General features: G+C 49.2%; 1 protein-coding gene across 1 annotated transcript in view; it reads right to left on the bottom strand.

The window, feature by feature from the left end:
- MYO18B (myosin XVIIIB) overlaps nt 1-22,795 on the bottom strand; it is a 230,720-nt gene that overhangs the window by 46,016 nt on the left and 161,909 nt on the right. Inside the window, exons 34-38 of the mRNA XM_004690853.1 lie at nt 20,315-20,428; nt 19,201-19,317; nt 16,975-17,058; nt 15,878-16,015; nt 12,926-13,111 (exon numbers count right to left, since the gene is read on the bottom strand). Coding sequence (XP_004690910.1) covers nt 12,926-13,111; nt 15,878-16,015; nt 16,975-17,058; nt 19,201-19,317; nt 20,315-20,428 — 639 coding nt within the window. The remainder of the gene's footprint in view (nt 1-12,925; nt 13,112-15,877; nt 16,016-16,974; nt 17,059-19,200; nt 19,318-20,314; nt 20,429-22,795) is intronic.

The following is a 22,795-nucleotide window of genomic DNA, read 5'->3' as shown; positions in this document are numbered from 1 at the left end:
AATGCACGGGACTATGGTGGTGGCACAGGGGTGATTTGGTGATGGGAAACCCGCGGGGATTACAATCAGATGGGAAAAAAAATGTGCAAAATGATGTAAAAATAAACTTTGTAATAAAAAAAAAAATGGAGCTTCCCTATGACCCAGCAATCCCACTCCTAGGAATCTACCCAAAGGACACAAAAACATTAATTCAAAAGATCACCTGCACCCCTATGTTTATTGCAGCACTAATCACAATAGGTAAGCTATGGAAACGCCCAAAATGCCCAAAAACAGATACTGGGGCCGAGACGATGTGGTATATACACACAATGAAATACGTTCAGCAATCAAGAAAAGATAAACTCATGCCATTTGCGGCAACATGGATGAAGTGGGAAGGCGCCATGCTCAGTGAAGTAAGCCAGAAAGAAAAGAAAAATGCTGGATGATTTCACTTATAGGAGGATAGTAGAGTAAAAATCAAAATTAGCAGGCAACTATAAACCAGAGACATTCTGCAGTGAGGAGGAGGGAGTAAGAGCAAAACAGGGGTGGGAAGAGCACAAGAGATGTTGTTACAAGGGTGAACTGGTGGTGGGGCTGTATCAGAGATGAGAAAGCATACATTATTTAAAATTAAGGATGATATAAAAATATAGGAAGTAATAAAAAAAATATTTACTTGTCCCTGTTCTAAAAATCTAAGATTCCGTAGTGTAGGAGTTCAAAATTTTAACAATGTATGAATTTTGGTACTCCACACTTTTCTTAGGTTGAGCTGCCTGAAATCAACTGTATTCAATCACTCTTGAACGAAGCAAATGGCAAATATATATGGTTCAACTTCCTAAGATTTATGAACGTCTAACGATTTGAGCTGCTACAAGGCCTAAGATTCTCTACTTTAAGCGCTACGGTCTTGTCCACTGTCGTTCTATGATGCTATTAGTCCAATACCAGCAAAGTCTTCATGGTCTAAATACTGAGTAGCCATATTGATCATGAGGAGGTCCTCCTGTGTTTGGGAAGGGAAAGTTAATGAGCAGGCATGAGAGTTTTTCAAAAAAGAGTTTTCTAGTTTTCAAACACATGCAGGTAGGTGGTCCATCTTGTGGAAAGATGGAAAAAAATACTGAGAATAGATGACCATGTTTGCATTCCTGCCAGCTCAAGCCTAGGGTGACCTCAGGTGAGGTGTAACTGAAGGAGTGGAGGGCTCACAGGGTGCTTCACCAAGCACGCACTACTCTTGCTGTCTCCATGAACAAACCCTCTTTTTCTTACAACAATAATATGATGAGAAAAGTCATATGTGCATAAAAAAGGCTTTGAAAAGCAAGTGGCGTGTGGTCTGATGAGCTCTACCTAGGGAGAAGTTTGGAAGGGAATTGTGAATAAAATGGGAACAAAGGGGAAGAACTTGCATTATACACAAAACAATTATGTCTGCTTGAGGTTATGCCTGCTGTTCACATGTGGTTTCGAGCACTTGATAGGTGGTCAGTACAACCAGGTAGCTGGATTTCTAATTTTATTTAATTTTAATTAATTAAGATGTGAATAGCCCCCTAAAGCTTGTGGTCACCACATTGAACAGCATCATTCTAGGGAATCTGTATGCTATAATGAGGTGGAAAATAATCTAAACCTCAGTATTCCCCTGCCTGTTCTGTTTGCTGGAACCAGCTCGGTAGGAAAGAAAACAGAGATGCTCCAAGCTTCTAAGAGCCTTTGGACTCTAACAGTGCAGAAGGTCTTATTACTCTTTACTAAAGACTCAAAGCACCAAAGGGCACACGTGCTCAGGAAACCATCCAAGTTGATGATGATAGACACACCCACCTCTTGCATTTGCAAATGTCCCATGAAGTCACTCAACAGGTAGCAGACATTTGAACACCCACTTTGAGCGTGTTACCTTTTGGAACTCACTCTGGAAAGCTCAAAAAGTGATACCTACCCACAGGAAGTTGACGGTGTCATTGAGGGGAAAAGGAACAGAAGGAAAGTAACCGATCACAGATTTTGGCTTGTGAGGAACCATTAGCTAACTTGGGAAGCAGACAGTGTGGGATGGGAAGTCCTCTCTTAACCTCTCTCAGCTTCCATCTCCTCAGTGATGTCATGAAATACCTACATCAGGTCCCTCAGGTACATGTAAGTGAATTGAAGGTCTTGTTAAAAGTAGGTCTTGTGCCCTCCCTGGTGGCACAGTGGGCAAAGACTCAGTACTGCAAGCTAGCTGCAATTGCTTCAGTGCAAGTTCGATCCCCAGCCCCAGAGGTGATCCATATGGCCTGGCAGACCTCTCCTGACCCGCCCACTGCTCCCCTCAGCTGTGTATTTGTCAATCTGCCTGTTCTGCTCCCCACTCTGTCTCTGGTGAATCCTCTCACTGCCCCTGCACCTCTGGCCTGTACCCCAGTTCTGTATGCACAAATAAATCTCTCTCAAAAAAAAAAAAAAGTAGCTCTTTCTTGACTCAGAGGTGTGAGGCAGGGGCTGAGATTCTGCATTTCTGCAGCCATGGCTTCTGGTTTGCAAATCACATTTTGAAAAGCAAGATGGTAGGTCACAGGAATTCAGAAGAATTTGTTGACATAAAGCTTATGATATGCATTGGGTTCGGCATAAATGACAGGCTGCTATAAAAATAATAGCAACAACTACCATAATAGGTAGATACAAGTTATAAGTAGCCCCACTTAAAATCACCCTCCTGCTGACACCCCCAAAGACACAAATGAACAAACCCATAGAATCACAGATCAAGAGGAGGGTCACACTTCCCTATGAAGAGTAATCTTTTCCCTTGTCTGGCTAAGTGAGCCTTAACTATTAATAATCATCACACAAAAGTAGAGACTGCCCTTTCCTGAAACTTATGGGCCCTGTCCTTAACACACACTCAAATAAAATGGAAACATGACATTGGATTTGAAACTCAGTGTCCTTGACTTGCAGACACAGCCTGCATGTTGGCCCAACATTAAACTGCAACATAAACTTGCTCTGACGGTGGATGTGAGTACACTGAACCTTGATGTACATGGGATTTTCCAGCCAAGGCACGGCCTTGAGGCTGAGGCAGAGGAGGCCTCTGGGTGTGTTAGGGCACCAGTAGAAACTCGGAGCCACTAGACTTTCAAGTGAGCTACAAAAAGGCCTGCATCACCAAACCTGCAATTTTAGCTGGGGCCAACCAGAAACTGTGCAGTTTACCCCTTCAGGTTTTTAGTGGGGGCTGAGGAGGTGAGGGCTAGGAATAGTTATAATTTGTAAGCCTCCCTGGTTAAGTCTTAGCACATCGAGCTATGTGTAACCATAGCTTGACCAGGAAGCTGACCCACATGGCGCAGCAGATCTTTCCTATCTCACACGCTGCTCCCCTCAGCAGTGTGTTTCAGTCTATCTACCTGTTCTACTCCCTACTCTCTCTGGTGAATCCTCTCACCCTCCCACACCTCTGGCCTGTACTCCATCTCTTGTATGTATAAATAAATGATCTTTTTTAAAAAAATGAACTACAATTAGTGGATCATTTAATATGTACAGACAATCCTTCATTTCCAGACTATCTCATAACCCATTTTATAGGTGAGGAAATTGAGACTCAGACAAGACAACCGAGTTGACCATGGGACCCAGTCTGGAAGGGCCAGAGTCAGGGTTTACATGCAGCCTACTGTCCAGCCTCAACCACTTTTCTGCTTAGAGCAGGAATGGACAAACCATAGTCTATGGGCCAAATCTGGCCCACAGCCTGCTTATGTAAATAAAGTTTTATTGGCACACAAACACGCTCATTTATTCATGTATTGTCTGTAGCTGCTTCTGCTCTATAGGAGCAATTGGGTAATTCTGACACAGGCGGTTCAGCCCACAAATCTAAACTATTCGCTATTTGGCCCTATACAGACAGGATATCCCTGCATATCTCTGGCACCCAACTGCTACCTGGGTAGAAGCTCAGGAAGAGTTGGTTCTCAGGAAGAAGTGAAAGTCATCTTATTTGCTGAGTTTCTTTTCCTTTTTTTACTGAGAGGTGACATCAGTCTTCTCTTTCTTTCCTCCCCATCTACCAAGCAATTAGCTCACCAAGGCAGGAGCCCAAAGGGTTCCCTGAGTGTTTGTTTATAAGCTTCTCTCCAGCCAGTCGCTTTGTCTCTAAACCGTTGCCAAACTTTAATAACAGTATCGACCATGTCATCTCCCACCAAAAGCAAACAGGAAAGCTTGCTCTGCTGCTCAGCTGGGTAGATGTCAGCTGTGGACAACTGCAAATTGCTTGAACAAGGACAGACGTAGCGTGTTTTTTCCTTTCTTTTTCCATTTGAAAATTTTTCGGGGGGTAAGATGAGAATGCTGCTAGGGAAATGAACGTGTTGATTCTAATTATCTGAGTGGTGGCAGAGGTGACACGCGGCAGGATAGACTCCACATCATTTACCTGGCATGCAGCCCAGGGAAGGCTGGGGAAAGGGCAGAATTCCAATAAGTGATGCTCAAGACACTGAGCACAAGTAAGGAGGCACCTGTGAGCTCATGGATTACAAGGTGGGACGCAGTACATAGGCGGTGAATTTCAGAATTCTTTAAGTGGAAAAGTTTGCCTCAACCACTGCGCTCTGAAGCTCAGAGCTCACCAACTTCTAAAGGGGCTCTGCTCTCTGCCTCACTCTGGTGGGGGTGGTGATGGTGACAGCGACCACGGTGGTGGTGATAGTAGCATTTATGGTGAAGATGATGGTGGGGAGGATGATGCCAGTGATGGTGGGGATGATCGGGTAGTGGTGGAGAAGGCGATGGTTTGAATTTTGTTTCTGTTACTTACTGCCCAGAGAGTTACACATTAGACCAGTTCACTCATCCTTTCCCACTTCCATGCCCTTGCAACTCCAAACCTGCCAGATTTCCCCGAGCTTGGTTCACCCTCAAGTTCTGACTCTTTTTCATGAAACTAAGTTAAAAAAAAAACAAAAAACAAAAAAAAACAGCGCCTAAAGATAACTTACCCTTCAGACCAAACTGCAATTTGGGGGATGAATCAGGGCACTAGAGTCTGACTTGGGCCCTCCGGTTTTCCTTGGGACCCCCTGTCTTCCAAGCATACGCAGTGTGACAATGATCCTACTTTCATTTGTGAAGATTAACCTTCCCTAGCCTCTTTGATGTGCAATTAAGTGAAACATAATCTCATCTAAACAATTTAAATTGGATTTATTTGAATAATTTAATGTACACCTGCAACATTCAATCAATAGCTCCCCCCTTTCTTTTTTAAGTAATTAACTTTGCAGAGTGAAGTTACTCTCATTTTCAGCAAGTCTAAGGTGACAAAAGTTCAATTGATGAAGTCTCAGGGGACAAGATTAGTATCTACTCTTCTGTTTGCCATCTCGAGACTCCACACATTATTTGTAATTGGTATTAGCAACTTTAAATTCTGATTAATTACTAGAGTGCCTGTTTCCAATGCAGAAACAAAGCCATGCGTCGGGGAGTAATAGACCCAATTATTCCTAGGTAGGCTTTGGGTAATAGATTTTATTATCAAGATATCTCATCTCAGAAGCCGAAGCAAAGAAACTCATTTCATTAGATGATAACACCTTTTGAATTGAGACAAGCACATTCACCATTTGGGATAAAGACAGCTTGCAAGAATTCCATTTCAGAAATGTGTCTGTGGCTTGGCAACAGCCCCTAGGTCTTTAAGGATCAAACGTGTTTTGAAAAGAATTCTTCGTGGGGAGACAAACAGGAGACCATGTTGCCTAGATACCCTCTCCCCTGAAGCCCCCTGTCAGTCAGCCCTCTGGGAAGGTATGTGGGAGGCCATTACGAGTGGGGAGTGAAAGCAGTCCATGAACACAAGAGTTTATAAATGTGGTGGGTCATTTCAGATCACACTGAGATAACGTGCACTAATTAGGAGAGCTATCTCCCTGTCGGGAGAGCCATAAAAGGTGTTATTTACACCTGCTTGTGGCCCCAAATGTCCTCCGTATGGAAAGTCTTTTTAAATACTTCAGTTCCCAGCCAAAATAATTAATCTTTAGCTTAGAAGTTCACAGCCACTTGCGAGAGAAAATGCTGAGCACTTTTCAAAAGGTAACTCTCAACTCTGGGTTTGATGAATTGACCCCTCAACTCCCTGGGAAGCAGGGGCAGGGTGGAGAGTTTAGAAATATAGATCTTTGGGTGGTAAAGAACAAACAAACATGGAACTAGATAGAAACTGGCTTTGAGTTTCCTGAGGACTCTACCTGTTGTGGCCAGAGACACAGAAGACAGGAGAAAGTGGACAAGAAGAAAGCTGGGGGGCCGTGGCCTGAGTCACTTGTATGTCTTTTTTGAGTGCATGTGAGCACCCACCTTATGCCTGAAGTCAAAGTACGCTCTCAAGAAAAGTTTTGATGCCCAAGAAGTATTCTTTTAAAAAAGATGGTACGTGATGAGACTTAAGAACTTCCGACTCCACATTCAAGCTTCTTCTACTCCACCATGACCTCCTGCCCAGGGCATGGTGGCCCCACACCAAGGAGACATCAAGTCATTGAGGTGCTGGATCCAGAGCCTACCAGTTTGCAAGAGCTGATTGCTAAATGTTCAGGAACTTAGTGAGCCAGAAGCACAACGATTACTAAAATTTAAGCGAAGTCACTTGAAATTAAATAAAACCATGTCAACAGCAAAGAGAACATATGCACAGTGCATTGCTTCCTAAGTGCTTTACTAACATTTTACTGTCGTCGGTGCTTCTGAAGTGTATTTTCGTCTAGCATATCTTATCAGTGGGATCAGTGCCTTAGCAGGATGTGCTACAGTGGGTTGCTTCCCAGTTCTGTGTTAAACAATGGCATGTGTTAGCTGGAAGTCTGCCCTGGTGGTAGGATTTACACCACGGAGATTGGCGAACACTATAAACCAAGACTCCATTTAGCTTGAAGTACTGGTTGTTAACTACCTCCAAGCCCAGCACTGTCCCAAGCTTTTTTTTTCCTGGTGGTCTGGCAAAGGCCTTCAGAGCCAAGTTCACTCTAATCTCTCAATCATGTCCATGGGAGGCTTTCTCCTGACAGGGAAATTCACCAGTTCACCTCATCTGTTTTCGGGCCTCAAATTCTTTTCCTTTTCCCCACTGAAGGTAGAAAATATACCCCAAAGTAATACCACATAAGTAATTCATGGGCCATATATAATTGATGCTGGATTTAACAGAAGTAGAGCCATAAGTGGTTGTCTATTAACTATTTATGACTTTGCCCGGGCAGCTGACAAGCCGACTCGGTAAGGAGATCACACCCATGCTCCTATGTTTTATTTAAACATTATTAAAAGTACATAGTCTCCAGCGAGGCCTTCAATTCCACTCAGAATTAGATTCTGCTGTGAAGTTGCCTCTGGGTCTTGGAAAGGTTGGGATTAGGTTTGCTAGAACTGCTACTGTCTTTTTTCCTTCCTAAAACTAGCACACCTGTAAGAAGACAGGTACAAAGACAGAGAAGACCATGGAAGGGAGGGATTAGTTAGGCAGCCGCAACTAAGAGATGCCTGGAGCCATGGGACACTCTCTTTTAGAGCTCTGAGGAAGCACAACTCTAGACTATAGCTCCCTAGCAAAGCCTTGATTTCAGACTTCTGGTCTCTGGAACTGTGAAAGAAAAAAAAAAATCTGTGTTGTTTTATAAAACACTGCCACTTTTGGGTAATTAAGAAGATAGCCTCCCCCCAACATTCGAAACAAGTGGTGAGAGCAGAAGGGAGAGAGGTGGGGGACATGTCTGAGGCTAGACAAACGTGAGCTGAAGAAGAGCAGAAGGCAGAAGAGAACTGGGAGGAAGTGACTTTGCATTTGTACTCTGTGGGGGAGTTCTGATGAGAGAGGAGGAGAGAAGGAAGTGAAGGGTCTGTGTTTGGATCCCTCTGTGTGGCTCATCTCTGCCATTCTGCAGATCATGCCTGACACACAGCAGGAATTCGCTAGACGTCTACTGAATGCCAGTGTGAGGTGGTCACACTGAACATGAGGGGTGACAGGATAGCTCCCCAAAATTGCTATCCAATATTACTTTATCTAAGAAATCCAATGGTGCATCCTCCATGCACTCTTGTCTGGGTTCCTGCTTGTAGAAAATCACTTTCTGTTTCACTCACGTATCCAGTCTTGTATCAGTGTTTCTTAGGGTTGCAAACATCTTTCCTGATGGTGTGCTCTCCAAGGGCACAGTTCTTGCTTCTGTCAGGCCTAAACCACCCCTTACAACCAGCTATTTACTAAATGGCACATAGTAGGCTGTGTCCATCTGAAAGTTCCAATTTTTAATACATATGTTTTGTGCTGGTCTCCAAAGAGGTAAAGCTGACTGCCTTGCAGGGTGTTGGTGACATTGGGAGGAAACTAGTTCGTGAACAATTACTGTGAATCTGCCTTGTACATGGCCCTGAACCAGGGGCTAGAAGCTCAAGGGGCCTCTGTCTAGGAAGATAAGAACTCAAGCCACTACAATAACTGGGTGCTACCTGCAAGGATCTTGCACCCACAAAGGACTGTGGGAACACAAAGAAGTTGCTTCATCTAGCAAGTTATAAAGATAAGCAAAAGGGCTTCCTGAAAATGATGCCTGATCTAATTTTGAAGGCTGAGTAGGCAGGCAGAGGGACGCATGAGAACAAGGGAGGTGAGTCGAGAAATAATATAGTGCTGGGCCCTGAACACTTGCTCTCATTCTTGAGTAAAACATGCATGGAAATGACAAGCAGAAAAATCTGCAGAGGCTCTTGTAGACCAGGGGAAGGAGCTGGAGCTTTGTTATGAAGGCAATGGAATGTCATGGAAGATTTCTCAGCAGAAGAGTCACATGTGCCCCTTCTGAACAGATATTCTTCAGAGAGGAGCAGAAGTGCAGACAAGCAGGGAGATAATTTAGAACGTAACTGTAGACGCCCAGACCAGAGGGCGTGTTAAATAAAGACAGAGGAAGAAGGGATGGGACAGAAGTGGATGGATTTGGAAAAATACCTTAACAGGGCACAGTCAGAAGTGACCGTCAATCTGCCAGAGCCACTGGGGGAACGAGCCCTGACATCCTAGCTGTGTCCCTGTGTGGATATCTAAGGTCAGCAGAAGTACCTCCTAAGTTTTACAAGACCCAGGAAACTTGCAGAATCCATCAACATCCTCAAGGCGAAGCTGAGACTTGAGAGTTAGGTCAAGGTGATGAAGGGTAAACACAACAGCAGCAGCCTCTAAAACAGGGGCTTGGTCCCCTGCCCTGGGCCTGAGACGTTCCCCTGCAGTCTGTGACAATGAAAAACAACAGGGCATAAACCCACGGATGAGCTGTCTCATCGCTCCAGTGACAAAGCAACTGGAATGATGTAGCGCCAGAAGGTCGTTTTCTACATAATGGCTCCCGGAGTCACCGGGAATAGTATATTTACGAAAACTAGTAGCAAAACTTCACTTTTCTTTTTTCCAGGAAAAGAAGTTCCATGGCGAGTAACTGAGCCTGATCTGGGCGTGCGGGCGTGCCGGTGAAAGGTGTAAATCGTTCACACGCAACAACCCGCACCCCTTTCAACCGACGCCTACAGTGACAAATGGCACGAGCTGGGGAACAGGAGGGAAGGGTCACCGGTGTGTGCGGGGGGAGGGGAGCCATCACCATCCTCCCTACTTCTCACCAGGCTCGGAGTGTGGGTCCTTTTTGGGGGTCCCCCAGAGCAGGGCCACTGCCCATCAGGATTGGGCTTAAAGGGCAGTGAGTTGTCCTGGTGATCACCTTGGAGTTGGAGACACACAGGGACCCTGGCCCCAGTTCTGCCACTGCTGCCCCTACAGCCCTGGGAAAAGCCCTTCACCTGCCCTTCCTCTACCTGTTGGGAGTGACATGAAAGTGAAGCACTGAGGAGGGCCATGCTTTACCCTAAGGATCTGTGATGGTCACAGTGGCATGGAGCCAGAGCTTAACCTTCTAAGAATCCTCCCAGTCTCAATACACGGGACCCTGTTTTGCCTGTGAAAGTTCTGAGCATCCGCTGCAAAATACACTAGCAGTGGCCTCAGTGATCTTGCACTCAGCAGGAGCTCCTTGAGGGCAGGACTGTCTGATTTTCCTTTGGATCCCAACATCTGTCACTGAGATCGGGCCCTGCAGGGTTTGGGTGATGTTTATAGAGGATACAGGGCATGAAGCCAGCACCCCGTCTTCTGGGATGGGATAGGAGAAAGCAACTTGGGGTCACAGTGCTTGAGGGCTGAGATGACGCCTCCTCGGAGGTCTGGGAAGGGCCCCAGCAAATGGCTGTGCTCACTGGACTGTCCCCCTGGGCTGGGAGTTGCCCACAAAACAGCAAGTCCCCTTCCCATCAACGTCCAGCTCTGTGCCACAACCAGGGTTTAGTGTTGACAGACAGATACATGCTGAATGGATAAATGAGTGATATAAAAATCAACTTCCTTACTTGTCCCAGTGTAGACTGCTCACAACACCTGAAGGCAAAAGGATGGGTGAGCTGAAGACGGGCTGACAAGTTTCGTGTCCATTTGAGCCTTGCTTGACCACAGAATCACGGGCCAAGAAGCTGTACAGGAGAGCTGAAGAACAGCAGCAAAGCAGAGCCTGACCCATCCTCCCGTAGCAGCTGAAGGGTGCACTATCCTGAAAAGTGACATCTAACCTGACCCTGAGTGTGATCTTGTTTGGGAAAAGTCTTGCAAATAAGGGAAAGATTTCAAGGGGAAAGTAACCAGAATTTGGCACAAACCCTGAGTCCATTACAGGTGTCACTCTGAGGAGAGTGGGCAGAGACACTTGAGACACACATCAGAGGAGACAGAGACCATATAGAGTGTGGAGTGATGTGGCCACAAGCCAAGGAATTCCTGGAACCCCTGGAACACAGAAGGGTGAGGAAGGATTTTCCTCTTGAGCATTCATCGAGAGCACAGCATCTTGACTTTAGACTTTTGACATTCAGAACTGGGCATGAATTTCTGTGGCTATAAGATACCTAGTGATTGGCAACTTCTTACAGAAGTCCTAGGAAACTAAATACCACCCAGCCATGAATGCACCAACATAAAGAGGAAGTATATTTACTAAAACTAATAGCAAAACTTCACTTTTCTTTATTCCAGGAAGAGAAGTTCCATGGTGAGTAATTGAGCCAGATCTGGACATGTGGGTGCGCCAGCTAAAGGTGTACATCATTCACATGCAACAACCCACAGCTCTTTCAACCTGTGACCTACTCATGATAAACTTATCCACACTTTTGGGGTCAGGACACAGGGTGAGATTTAGGTCTAGCTTCTCAGCATATACACAAGCTTTCTGTTCTACAGGCTTGTGTTGTTTCTATTTTGGTCATAGGGGGCTTTGCACTATAACATTGTCAATATTCTAGGATCTTTCAATACCTTAACCTATCCTTGGGAATGAAAGAAAAGCGAGGAGATGATAAAGAGGCAGAAAAGGAAAAAGGAAGAAAACCACTCTGATCTGTCGAACTGTCTGGGTGTCCGGCCAGTTCAAGAAGACATCAGAGGAGGAAGGCCAGAGATGGTCTCTCACTCCTAGCCGAGGCTGGCAGGAGGCAGCTCTGCTGCATGAGGCAGAGGGCTGGTTAACGAGGAAGGTACCCTGTCAGGTGGAGGAAAGGCCCCTCCTCCCCCCTCTCACTGCCATGGGTGGGGAGGTGGGATTCATGGGCCTGACTGTGTCTAGGGTCTCTGTGTCTAGGGTCTCTGTGCAGAGCCTCGCCCCACCCCCCGCCCCCACAGGCAGGCTGCTGGCTCATCAAGGGCAAGGTGATGGAAATGTTACCAGCCGTGGGAACGCGCGGCCTGAGAACTATACTTGCTGCAGGAAGACAAGCTGGTGACACCTATCGCCAAATCCGGGGAGGACTGGGAGGGAAGCAGAGGACTGTGAGTCAGAGCCCCTGGCCAAGCCTGGACACCCTGTGGGTTGTCTCAGCAAAGGTTCTGTGGTGGTGAGCAGAGGAGCTTCTGCTCTTCCCTGGGTCGCAAAAGCAAAAATGTGGAGTCTCAGGGGTATCTGCCCTCACGATGAAAAGCAGGAGCAGGCTTTCTGAGAGGCTCTAAGGTCCTACAGGGCGAGTACACCTGAGTAGAAGGAGAATCCTTCCCACCGGGAAGGAAGCAGATTTTAAAAAGTTTAGGACGCCGGGGGCGCTCAGCGCCTAACAGCAGAGGCTGCAGAGCTGGACTGGACTCTTGCTGGCACGCAGGCGTGGGCAGGTGACGGAGACACGCCGAGCCCCACCGCCCCACCCGGGAGTGCTGACGCCCCATCTGTTCGGTGGAGGTAAGACCGATACCCTCCCCACAGTACTGAAACCAGGGTTTAAATGAGGAGGGCTTAAGCCAAACCTGGTACACAGCAAAGGCGCAATAAACTGGCGGCCTGAGCATTACCACTTTACCTTGGGTGTCGCTGTTCATAGTCCAGACACAGGTCTGACACTTAACTAGCCTCACCTCAGTCAGGTCATCGCATGCATCTGCAATCTCAGTTTCCTTATCCATAAATGGGGATAATTCTAACTTGCCAGGGTTGTTGAGAGGTTTATATATCATGGATGCATGATATATATAGACATCCGGGCGTGTGGCATCTCCCCCTTTGCCGGAGGCCACCCGCCGCTGCAGTGGGATGTGTAGGTGGCCCTCCAGGGGCGGTCAGTGGCACGCTCTGCTCTGAGTCCAGAGTAGGGTCTGCAGCCAGCGGCAGCTTTGTGTCTGCCCTGTCGCCTCTCCCTCTGTGACCTACTCGAAAGCCCCAGACTCCGAAGCACCCAGATGCCTCCCCCACAGACCCCAAAGGTCCCCCAGACACTGATTCAGAGGCAGAGGGCTCCCTCCGCCACAGCCCGTCAGTGGCAGAGGCCAGGTCCCGGCTGCACTCACCAGCTCCATGCACCGCCGGCTGGCCTCAGCCTCCCGCTGCACCAGCTCTTCCATGTCCACCTTCAGCTCCTCCAGGCGCCGCTGGTAATACTGGCTGTTCTCCCGCTGCTGGGACTCAGACATGGCGACCTGTGAGAGCTCCTCGCCCATCTTGACCAGGCTGTCCCGAAGCCGGATCACCAGGACCTGGTGGAGGTGGAGCCGGAGGACAGGGCGTGACACAGGCAGCTTTCTCCTGAATCTCTCTGCCTTTTTATAAAGTAGTCAGGCTGCAATCCTGACTCCTGACACAAGAGTAGAAAACGACAGCCAAGAGGCAGTGCAGCATCTTGAGGAGAACCCTGAGCTCTGCATTCACACCCTGCCCCCACCTCTTCCTGGCTGTGTGACCTTGGGCAGGTGAATGCACCTCTCTGAGCAAACAGGGTGATGGCAGCACCTACACCCAGGAACGCTATCAGGACTGAACATGTGAAGTAGTGCAAGAGGCTTGTTAGCACAGAGCCTGGCACGAAGGCCACGCTGGCTGAGGGCTGGGAAGGATGACCATGTGTGGCAGCCCTCCTTCATCTCCTGGTTGCGGAAGTGAAGTGGTCCTGAGAGTTCAGGTTTCCAGATACGCAAAATGAGTTTTGTTTAGATAATCTCCCTGAGCATCAGCTCTAATACTTTATGGTATTTTCCTTTCTCTGGGGCGAAAAGCCCCAAGAACACAAGGAAACAATAGAGAGAGAATAGCCGTGGGCATCACCAGTACAACAGAAAACCAACCCAGGTCTGCTCTGCAGAATTCATCAGTGGACAACAAGCCTGGGACCAAAAGATTCTGATGGCAAATAGTCCAGCGTTGGCATAAACGGAGCCCACACGGGCATTCCCGACCCCCGCTGACGCTGCCAGCGCCTTGCCTGAGTCTCAGATGGAGACTGAACAATGGTCTAAGAGAAGAGTGTTACTATTCCGTTCTCCTTTGCCTTTTTAGAAAAGATTTATTTATTTATGCATATAGAGCTGGGGTACAGGCCAGAGGTGCAGGGGGTGAGAGGATTCTCCAGAGACAGAGTGGGGAGCAGAATCAGCAGACAGACGGAAATGCACTGCTGAGGGGAGCAGTGGAAGAGACAGAGGAGGTTGCTGTGCCCTGTGGGTCAGTTCCCTGGCCAGGGGCTGAACTCTTGCTGCAGCGGCTGCGATCGCTTCATGGTGCTGCACTTTAACCCACTAGGCCACCAGAGAGGGCCCCTCCTTCACCTTTCAAATGGAGCTTAACAACGGTGTCTAAGGGCGGCAGGGGGAGGCAGGATTAAGAGTAGTTCTCAAATCGGGTGGCTAAGACACCCCATCTCAAGAACTTGGGTTCTATTAAGTTCAAATTACAGTGGCAGAGGCAGAAAGTGCATTTGGAGATAGTATCTGCTATTAAATGGTTTTTCTGTTATAATGTTGTTTTCTTTCCTGCCATCACATAATTATGCTAGAATCGAATAAAAAATAATAGGCAAAACTATGCTATAGCATTATGTCCTTAATCGTTTTAAATATATGGATCAAAATTTCATAATGATCTGCAGGAACAATTATGCCCTAAGGAAGCCCTTGAGCAGCTTTGACAATCACTGAGGGTCAAGGCAAAAAGAGTTTTTTCTGTTCTACATCCACAGCAGTCTCCTTAGATACCAAAGTCCCAGGGCCTCTCTGGTGGCCTAGGGGTTGTCTCAGCCCGGTCACTGTGACAGCCTGGGTTTGATCCTCGGCCAGGGAGCTGACCCACAAGGCACAGCAGACCGCTTCTGTCGCCCGCTGCTCCCCTCAGCAGTGTACTTCATCGATCTGCCTGTTCTGCTCCCCACTCTGTCTCTGGTGAATCCTCCCAGCCTCCCCACCTTGTACCTCTGGTGTATACCTCAGTTCTTGTATGCATACATAAATAAAAATAAATGTCTTTTAAAGAAAAAACAACCATGCCCAACAGGGAACTGGGAGAAAATGTTTCAGAACGAGTAATGCAGACCCCCCCGATGGCCGAGGCTACTGTCATCCTCTAGGTAAACCAGCTGGCCGCACAGCCTCTAGCACCTGGGATCAGGCTGGAGTGAACATCAGGTGTCCCTGACACTGCCTATTTTATCTTGAATAAGTCATTTGACCTCTCTGGGGTCATTTTCTCATACCTTAGGTGAGGCCTACCCAACCCAGCCCACAGAGCTGCAGAAATGTCAAGTAGAGCAACTGATGAACAGATATAGAAGGAGTGAAGTCATCCACCTACTGTGCTAAGTGTGAGCATCATCACTGACCCCTCACTCCAGCCCACCCATGCCTTACTTGTCCTCCCAGCTCTAGTATCACTGTCACCTCCTCCTGGAAATAGTTCTGATTCCCCAGTCCGAAAGAACGCCCACCCTCTAAAGCTCACAGCCCTCTCTATTCATCTTAAGGGTGTCTGTGTGCACATCTTATTCATATTTCCTGCAAATTTCCATGCTTGTGCAAATCAGAATCTCTCCAATACACCTGTCCTCATGCATCTAAGACAGCCTAGCATACAGCAGGTGCAAAACAGATTTCTGCTCAAAATGAGTGTTGGGCACATAAGTGGATAGAGATGAGTGGAACTGGAGATGTGGATAAAGAGACTGGCAGACAGAGGGGTTTAGGACTGAAGAAAGAATGAAGAGAGAAAGGAAGAGGGCGGAATGCAGGGGATGATGGCTGGCTGGGTGATGGTGCAAGGGGACAGAGAGTAATAGATGGTGGGTGGGTTGCATGGATGGCACAATGGGATGGGAGAAAGGAAAAGGTGAGGGGGGAGGGAAAGAGGGAGCGTACGTGGGAGACGGGTGAGACTATACACCCAGACAAGGCGCATGCACGGGCAGGCAGACGGATGCTGCGTGGATGGACACAGAAGCTCTCGTCACTGTAGGTGAAGCAATATTTACATTTGAGTACCTCGAATCTCTTTATCTGCACTTTCTGGAACTCTGTCTTGTTCTCCAGGTCACAGATGATGGCCTCCTGCCGGCTGACGATGGCTCGATCCACAGTGGACTGTTCCAGGTACTCGATGCGCATCTGGGCCACTTGGAGCTGGGGACAAAGCAAGAGTCCCACTGGCCACCTGCTGGCGCTGGATCCCAGCACCGAAGCAGATGCAGAACCCAGCCCCGGCCCAGGTGCATGCACACAGCCTCCTTCTCAGGGGCTACATGCCGCAGCACAGGCAAGAACTGCCAGGTTCCCAGCTGAAAGCCTCACCCTGGCCCCCGCCCTGGGCCTCAAGGGCTGGGTGGCAAGGTTTCCTGTGGCTTCAACATCCAACCCGGGGCTTTCAACCAGGGAGCCTTTTCCCTCCACCGCCTGCTCTGGTAAAGGAGTCAGTCTGGGGGCGGCAGGCGCCAGCCTCAAAGGGCACAACCCAGGGTGGGTCTAGGAGCCAGACATTCATATCAGGCTTCCAACCCAGCTTTACCACTTTCAGCTGGACAAGCTGGGCTAATGGATCCCCTTCCTTGACTCTCATTTCAGTTTATTGTGTGAGGATTGACGGGGATCAGAGCCCGATAAGTAATATCAGCCACCCAGGAAGTGGCCCCTGTGGGATGACTTTGTCAGGTGCCCTGTTACTCAGTGTCTACGGGCATGTGCTGGGCCTGTCACTGATGGTCACCCTAAGTCAGCATGTGCCTTTGTTCTAGCAGGGCTTTGAAAGTTTCATGGAGAACAGCAACCTACTAGAAAGCGAGGAAAATTCGAGGGTGTACATGCTTCCAAGGAAGATTTCACAAAGGCTGATGATCGCCTTGTACGGTCACCCCCTTTTCCTCAGAGCCATTTCTCAAAGGGCAGCCATTTCTCAAGCCCAGCATCGAATGGCTGAGGAGCCTGAGAACAGGTGCAGGAAAGAGTGAGCGAGCGTGTGTCCGTCTGCTTGTCTGCGGGGCAGCCTTGCCTCATCCGTAGCTGCTTCACAGCTCAGGGTTCAGCTGTGAAGCCCCAGAGGGAAGGCTCCCCCAGTCACCCACAATTTGGCAGCTCTGAGCACCTACTTGTTCTTGAAGCTTGTGCTTCTCCTTCTTGGCTTCCTCCAGCTGCAGCTGCAGTTCTTGGATCTGCCCAATGTCCGTGGCAGACTGGAAGACAGAACGTGCCCCCCTGAGACCACAGGCTTTGCTGGGAAGCCACTGCTGGAAACCCCTCCTTCCTGCACCCACAGATGTCCGTGTCTCTCAGAGCCTCTGTGACAAAGGCGGCTCTGAAACACTGCCTCTCACCAACTCCCCAATGGCCTCCGAGGCAGTCCCGCTAGATAAGCGAGTAGCTCTGGCCAACTGTCTAGCACCTCACTATACGCCCTTATACGCCCTTACAGCCCAGCCAGAAATGCCTGGCCAAGGCACCGGGACCACATTTGAAGGAGGAAAGCTATTCTGAGTGGAGGGTAGCTGGGATTTCTAGTTCTAGAAACAGGCCATGGCAGGTCACACCACATCTCTGTTCCTCACTAACCCAGCTGTAAGTGGACTGAGATGGTCTCTGCTTAGCTCCTCTCCACAGGGTTTGTTCAGAAATAAGATGAGACAATGGAGAGTAAAGATCCTTGAAAAAAAAAAGTAGTTCCAAACTGCCAAGTGTGATTATCACCGAAGAGGAGGAGCCCAGAGGCGGGAGGGGACCTCACCTTCAGTGCTGCGCAGGTGTTCATTACTTAAGTGGTTCATCATGGATCTATGGATATACTTCTTGTGTAGTCAAACAAATAAAGAAAATCCCATTTTGAATACAAATAAGTATGCTCACAAGTGCAGAAATTGGCACAGGATATTTTGTGTGGTGCCTCATCTAATGTTGATGATATGACTGATTATTTTTGTTACTATTAGACCTTGTGGAAGAGACATTTCCTCAGATGACACTTCTGTGGGATGCACTTGAAGCCCAGCGGGCGTTTCAGTGCGGCTCTCCTGGGGGGAGGGTGTGCACGGAAGACACTCCCTGCTGTCCAAGGGAGCAGGGCTCCCAGCCCACCATCACACACCTCCTGGCATCCTCTTGCGTTCCTTGGCTCCACCCTAAACTGCCCCCTGTCCTGCCCTGCATCCCTCTCTCCTCCCCGTCTCTACTCCATCTCCCCAGCACAAGCTGCCATTTCTCTCCCCAGCACAGATTTCGTTGCTCAGCATTATTCCCTGGACACCTCTCCACACCAGGTGCTCTTCTAGGCTCTGGGGTTCAGCATCGGATGGACTAGACAGGAGACCCTGTCATCACAGAGCTGACGGTAGCGAGGGAGGCCGGCGCCTGCCCCCTTCCTGCGCTGTATGATTTCTGCCACACATGAAATACACCAAACTGGTCACAGCTTATGGGGCAACCCCTCTGCACTGCAGACTTCACCGAGCTCGCCTCATATTCCACTCCCCTCTCCGGCCTCTCAAATGCACTCACAGGTGCTCTGTAGCACCTGTAGTAGCATGTTCGTGGTAGCTCCCCTTAATCCTGGGCAAACAAAAACTGGCGCAAAGATGCTAACAGGAAACTCCTGTGTTTGCAGCCCCTTCTGGAACATGCCCCCAACCCACCACTCGCCTCCAACTACTAACCCCTCTCCTCCATCCACAGGCCTTCTCAGGGAGGCCTGCCTGCCTGCCCTCCCACCTGAGTCAGGAGTCTTAGCTCAGATTTAAGTTTCCTCGCTGCTCTGGGCGCCAATCCGGCTCACTAAACTATAAGCTATGTGAAAGCAGGAATGGGATGAGCTTTGTCATCAGTGCACAGTCCTTGGTATTTCACACAGTAGCTAACACACAGTGGGTGTACAGGAAATACTGACTAAATTAATAGGTATCTGGAGAGGTGGTGTGGATGAGCGATGGAGGGATGACAGGTGGGTGAGGGGGTAAGTGGGTAGGAGGAGGAAGAGATGGGTGGGTGGACCGACAAACGACGCACAGGGGAATGGGTGGGTTGAAGGGCAGATGTTCGGTGGATGGTTAAGTATTTTGCTAGCTAGGCATAGGGTGGGCAGCTGGATGAATAAATAAAATCCTTCCTGGCAGAGCTGTCCTCCAGAGATGCACAGACCATCTAAAAGTGGCGGTCTCTTCTTCAGGGCCACACAAATTCTCACAGTCCCACTTACCTTTGTGGCATTTAAGCCCCTCCCCACCCCCTTCCAAGTCTAACGAGCAGGGAAGGCTCAACCACATTGCCGCCTCAGTATCTCTGTCACCCAACCCAAGGCCACCAAGCTTTGTTCCACGTAAGGCTGGTACCTGAGCGATGAGGTCCTTGTGCTTCTGCATGAGGTCGTTCAGGTCATCCTGGTCCTCATCAATGCGCTTCAGAAGGTCGGCGCGCTCAAACTGCAGCCGGTGCAGCTGCTCGTCCACCTGTGGGAGGCGGGACAGTGGCGGGTGAGGTAGGCGGGGTGGCTGAGGGGAGACAGCAGAGGGCTGATGAAGATCACGGGGGGCTTTTCCCGGAAGTAGAGTGAACATCTACCGATAAGGGTGGCCAGGTGTAGGCCAATGCACGGGTGAGATGACAGCTCTGTGTGCGTGTGTGTGTCTGTGTGGAGTATGACAGTAGCACATTTGTGGTAGCTCCCCTTAATCTTGTGCAAATAAAACCTGGAGCAAAGAGGCTAACAGGAAACTTAAGACAAATTTTGCCTATAAATTTCTAGCTACACTTAACCTTGAGGGCTTTAAAAATGTAAGCCAACCTTTTACAGACAAGGGACTTCACTTTGACCAACATAATGGATTCCTAACCTAGGTTCATTTGTCGCCATTCAGGGCTGAGCACACAGCAGGCCCTAGTAGACGGCTGGGCTCGTGACAGCAGTGAACTTACGTGGACACATGAGCGATGCTTTAGCTACACTTAGGAGATTAGCTATGGAGTCATCCAGTAATAATGGCCAAGTTCTTTTTTATAAGAGTGGGCGCACAGTAGGACTGCAAAAGACGTCTATGAACCACTTACAATAGTGAGCGTGCTCTGGATGCAGGAGAGAAAACTGTATACTCACTTAGGGTGCTGAGCGAACAATAGGTTCCTATGATATGCCACCCCATAGTATTGAGCACCCAAAGGTCCACAAAAGGTGTCTTTGTGAACTTCTGCAGAAGTGAACACATAAGGAGTTTACCCTCATTTATGCCCTTATAACTCTTACTGTGCTCAGCTCACAGCAGGATGCCTGCACTCTCAGCCTTTTGAGCACCTAGGTCACCACTGGATGTGTGTATCTCCCAGCTGGCATGCAGTGGGTCCCCATTAACTGCTACTGTCCCTCTTATAGTGCTTAGTGCACAGCAGGCCCACACTGTATCAGCAGGCTGTGCTGGCTGGGTCTCCATGGCACCACGAAGGGACAAGTACCAGGCTTTTGCTCCGGGTCATGTTCTCCAGCTCACTGTGCATGTTCTCCAGGTCTGCGGTCAGAGCCTTCTGGGTCTTCAGTGCATCCTCACACTTGGCTTCACTCAGCTCCAGCTGGACCAAGGAGGAATTTGAGAACAGAAGAGGGGGAGGGGAGGGGAGGACTCAAGAGACTGCCCTCAAATGGACTTCCCCACCTGCCCAGCTCCTTGGGAGCAACACAACTTACAGGCGACCCACACCTTAGCCCACAACTGGGGCAAGCAAATTATCTGTGCGTCTGAGGCCCATTCAACATCAGACAAGCACCACCCCGTCCACCCCGTGAATACGGCTAGGCCACACCACCCCAGCGTCAGGAGCTGGTCCCCACTAACTGCTAATGCCCACTCAGCACCAGGCACAGGGCATGCAGGAACAGTAAGCCTGGCCTGCCCTTTGGGATTGCTCTGCAGAGGTAGGGGCTGGCGGCTTCTCTGAGGACACAGGAAAGAGAAGCTCTCGGGGCTTCTGGGATCTCAGGAGGAGTCAGAGGCTGCTCCGGGAAGAGGTATTCAAGTCCAGTGGGCCTTGCTGAGAAGGCCTCTCTTAAGCAGGTTTCAGAGTTGTGAACCGTTTAAATGCTATGCGAAGTATTCTGTATCTGAGAAATTTCTTGGGCTCAGACTTTCCCTAGATCTGTGAAGGTTAAGAGGTAGCAACATAAATGTTTCTCCTTCTCATCTTTCTGCCTGCCCACACACAGCAGGTCTCTTCTTAACAAAGTGAGGCCATGAAGATAGAAGGAATCACCTACATGGCCCCATGGAGAAACCATATTCTTGTACAAACCCTAAGTCCGTTCTGAAATTGGCAGTTTCCCCTTGACTTCCAAACCCTACAAACTCTTAGTAGAAAGAACCCTTAGTAATAACCTAAGGAAAACACTTGGGGCTTACAGAAGGGTGGTGCCTGACCTGAAGTCCCATGGATACAGGAGCAAAGACAGCCCCTGGTATTGTCCAGATAAGCTCACTTTCTCAACTGCTAGGCCACTGCTCCTCCAAAGCAGTCAACGATACTGAGGTCAGGGCCAACAGAAGGATAAAGAAAAAGCAGGCCAGAGTCCTGCTTAAATGACTCACAGTCTCTGTGGCCTGTGGCCACCAGTAAGTTCGGTGCCCCCTTGATCTTTAAAAGAAAAACTGGTCCTCTCTGGTGGCACAAGGGATTAAGTCACAGCTAAGTCACAGCTGATACGAAGCTATCAGCAGCCACTGCAGCACAAGTTCGATCCCCAGCCAGGGAGCTGATCCTCATGGCCCAGCAGACCTCTCCTGTTTTACCCACTGCCCTCCTCAGCAGTGTATTTCAGCAGATCTGCCTGTTCTGCTCCCCACTGTCTCTGGGGAATCCTCTCACCCCAACACCACTGGCCTATACTTAAGTTCTTGTGTGCATAACTAAATAAATCTTTAAACAAACAAACAGACAAAATGCTAAACAATGGGTCCAAGGTGGAGGCTTCCCTGATGATAGCAGGCCAAGCTGGTGGGGGAAGGGGGGGGGCAGGGACCGGGTTTGTGGGTACAGTCCACCTGGGGTTATTTCCTTGCCAACTGGGCCAGAGACACCTTCCTTAGACTGACCCATCTGCTCAGCCCAGATGTTAGAGTAATGATCACATCAGGGCGAGTGGAGGGACATTCATTTGAAGATCTCCTGTCTCGCGCTAAAGGTTCTATCTAGCCTGTGGGTTTTCCCTCTGCCCTCAAGCCGGACCTTAGAGGTGTGGTTGTCACTATGCCCACTGTACAGTGAGGACATCAAGGCTCCCGCCTGCTCCTCAGGCCCCACCCCTGATGGTAACCACAACCCACCCCTCCCTTTTTTGAAAACTGTGGGGACAGCGCGGGACCTGGAGCGGAGGCCATTTCCTCAGTGATTGGGAGGGATTGAGATGTGCTGAGAAAAATGATGTGGCACACTGGGGCAGGTAATTAGCATTATTGGCGCAGAAGTGGCAGAGGAAATAACAGTTGCCCGCAGGTGAATCCAGGGCCTCTGAAGAGGTAGGGAGGTGGGCAGGAGCGCCCCCTGCAGGCAGGGGAGGCAGAGTCAGCCCGGACTCATGCAGGGTGGCACTAGGAGAAGCGTGAACGCGCCGGGCAGATCCAAGGCCTAAGGTAAGCTCCACAGGTAGCAAAGCGGACAGGCCTGTGCAGAATTCAGAGGGAGACTCCCCTGGGCTGGAGGCAAGAACCAGGGCAAAGGGCCTGAGGGGGAAAGGAGCTCTGTGGCACAGAGCCTGGGTGGTGGCACAGAGCCTGGGTGGGGTGATGTGGAGGGACTGAACGGTCACGTGTGAGGGTCTGGGAGCCAGCAGGCCACATCTGGGCTCATTTCAGCCTGCAGGAAGCCCACTGAGGGTTTCTAAGGAGAAGGCTGGTGGCCTCCCTTTGGCTGCTGTGTGGAGGCTTCTGTGGCCAAGTCTGGAAACAG

This window comes from Condylura cristata, unplaced genomic scaffold, assembly GCF_000260355.1.
Source record: "Condylura cristata isolate star-nosed mole 26May11 unplaced genomic scaffold, ConCri1.0 scaffold00029, whole genome shotgun sequence".
Classification (NCBI taxonomy): Eukaryota; Metazoa; Chordata; class Mammalia; order Eulipotyphla; family Talpidae; genus Condylura; species Condylura cristata.
This window is presented reverse-complemented; position numbering and strand designations above follow the sequence as displayed.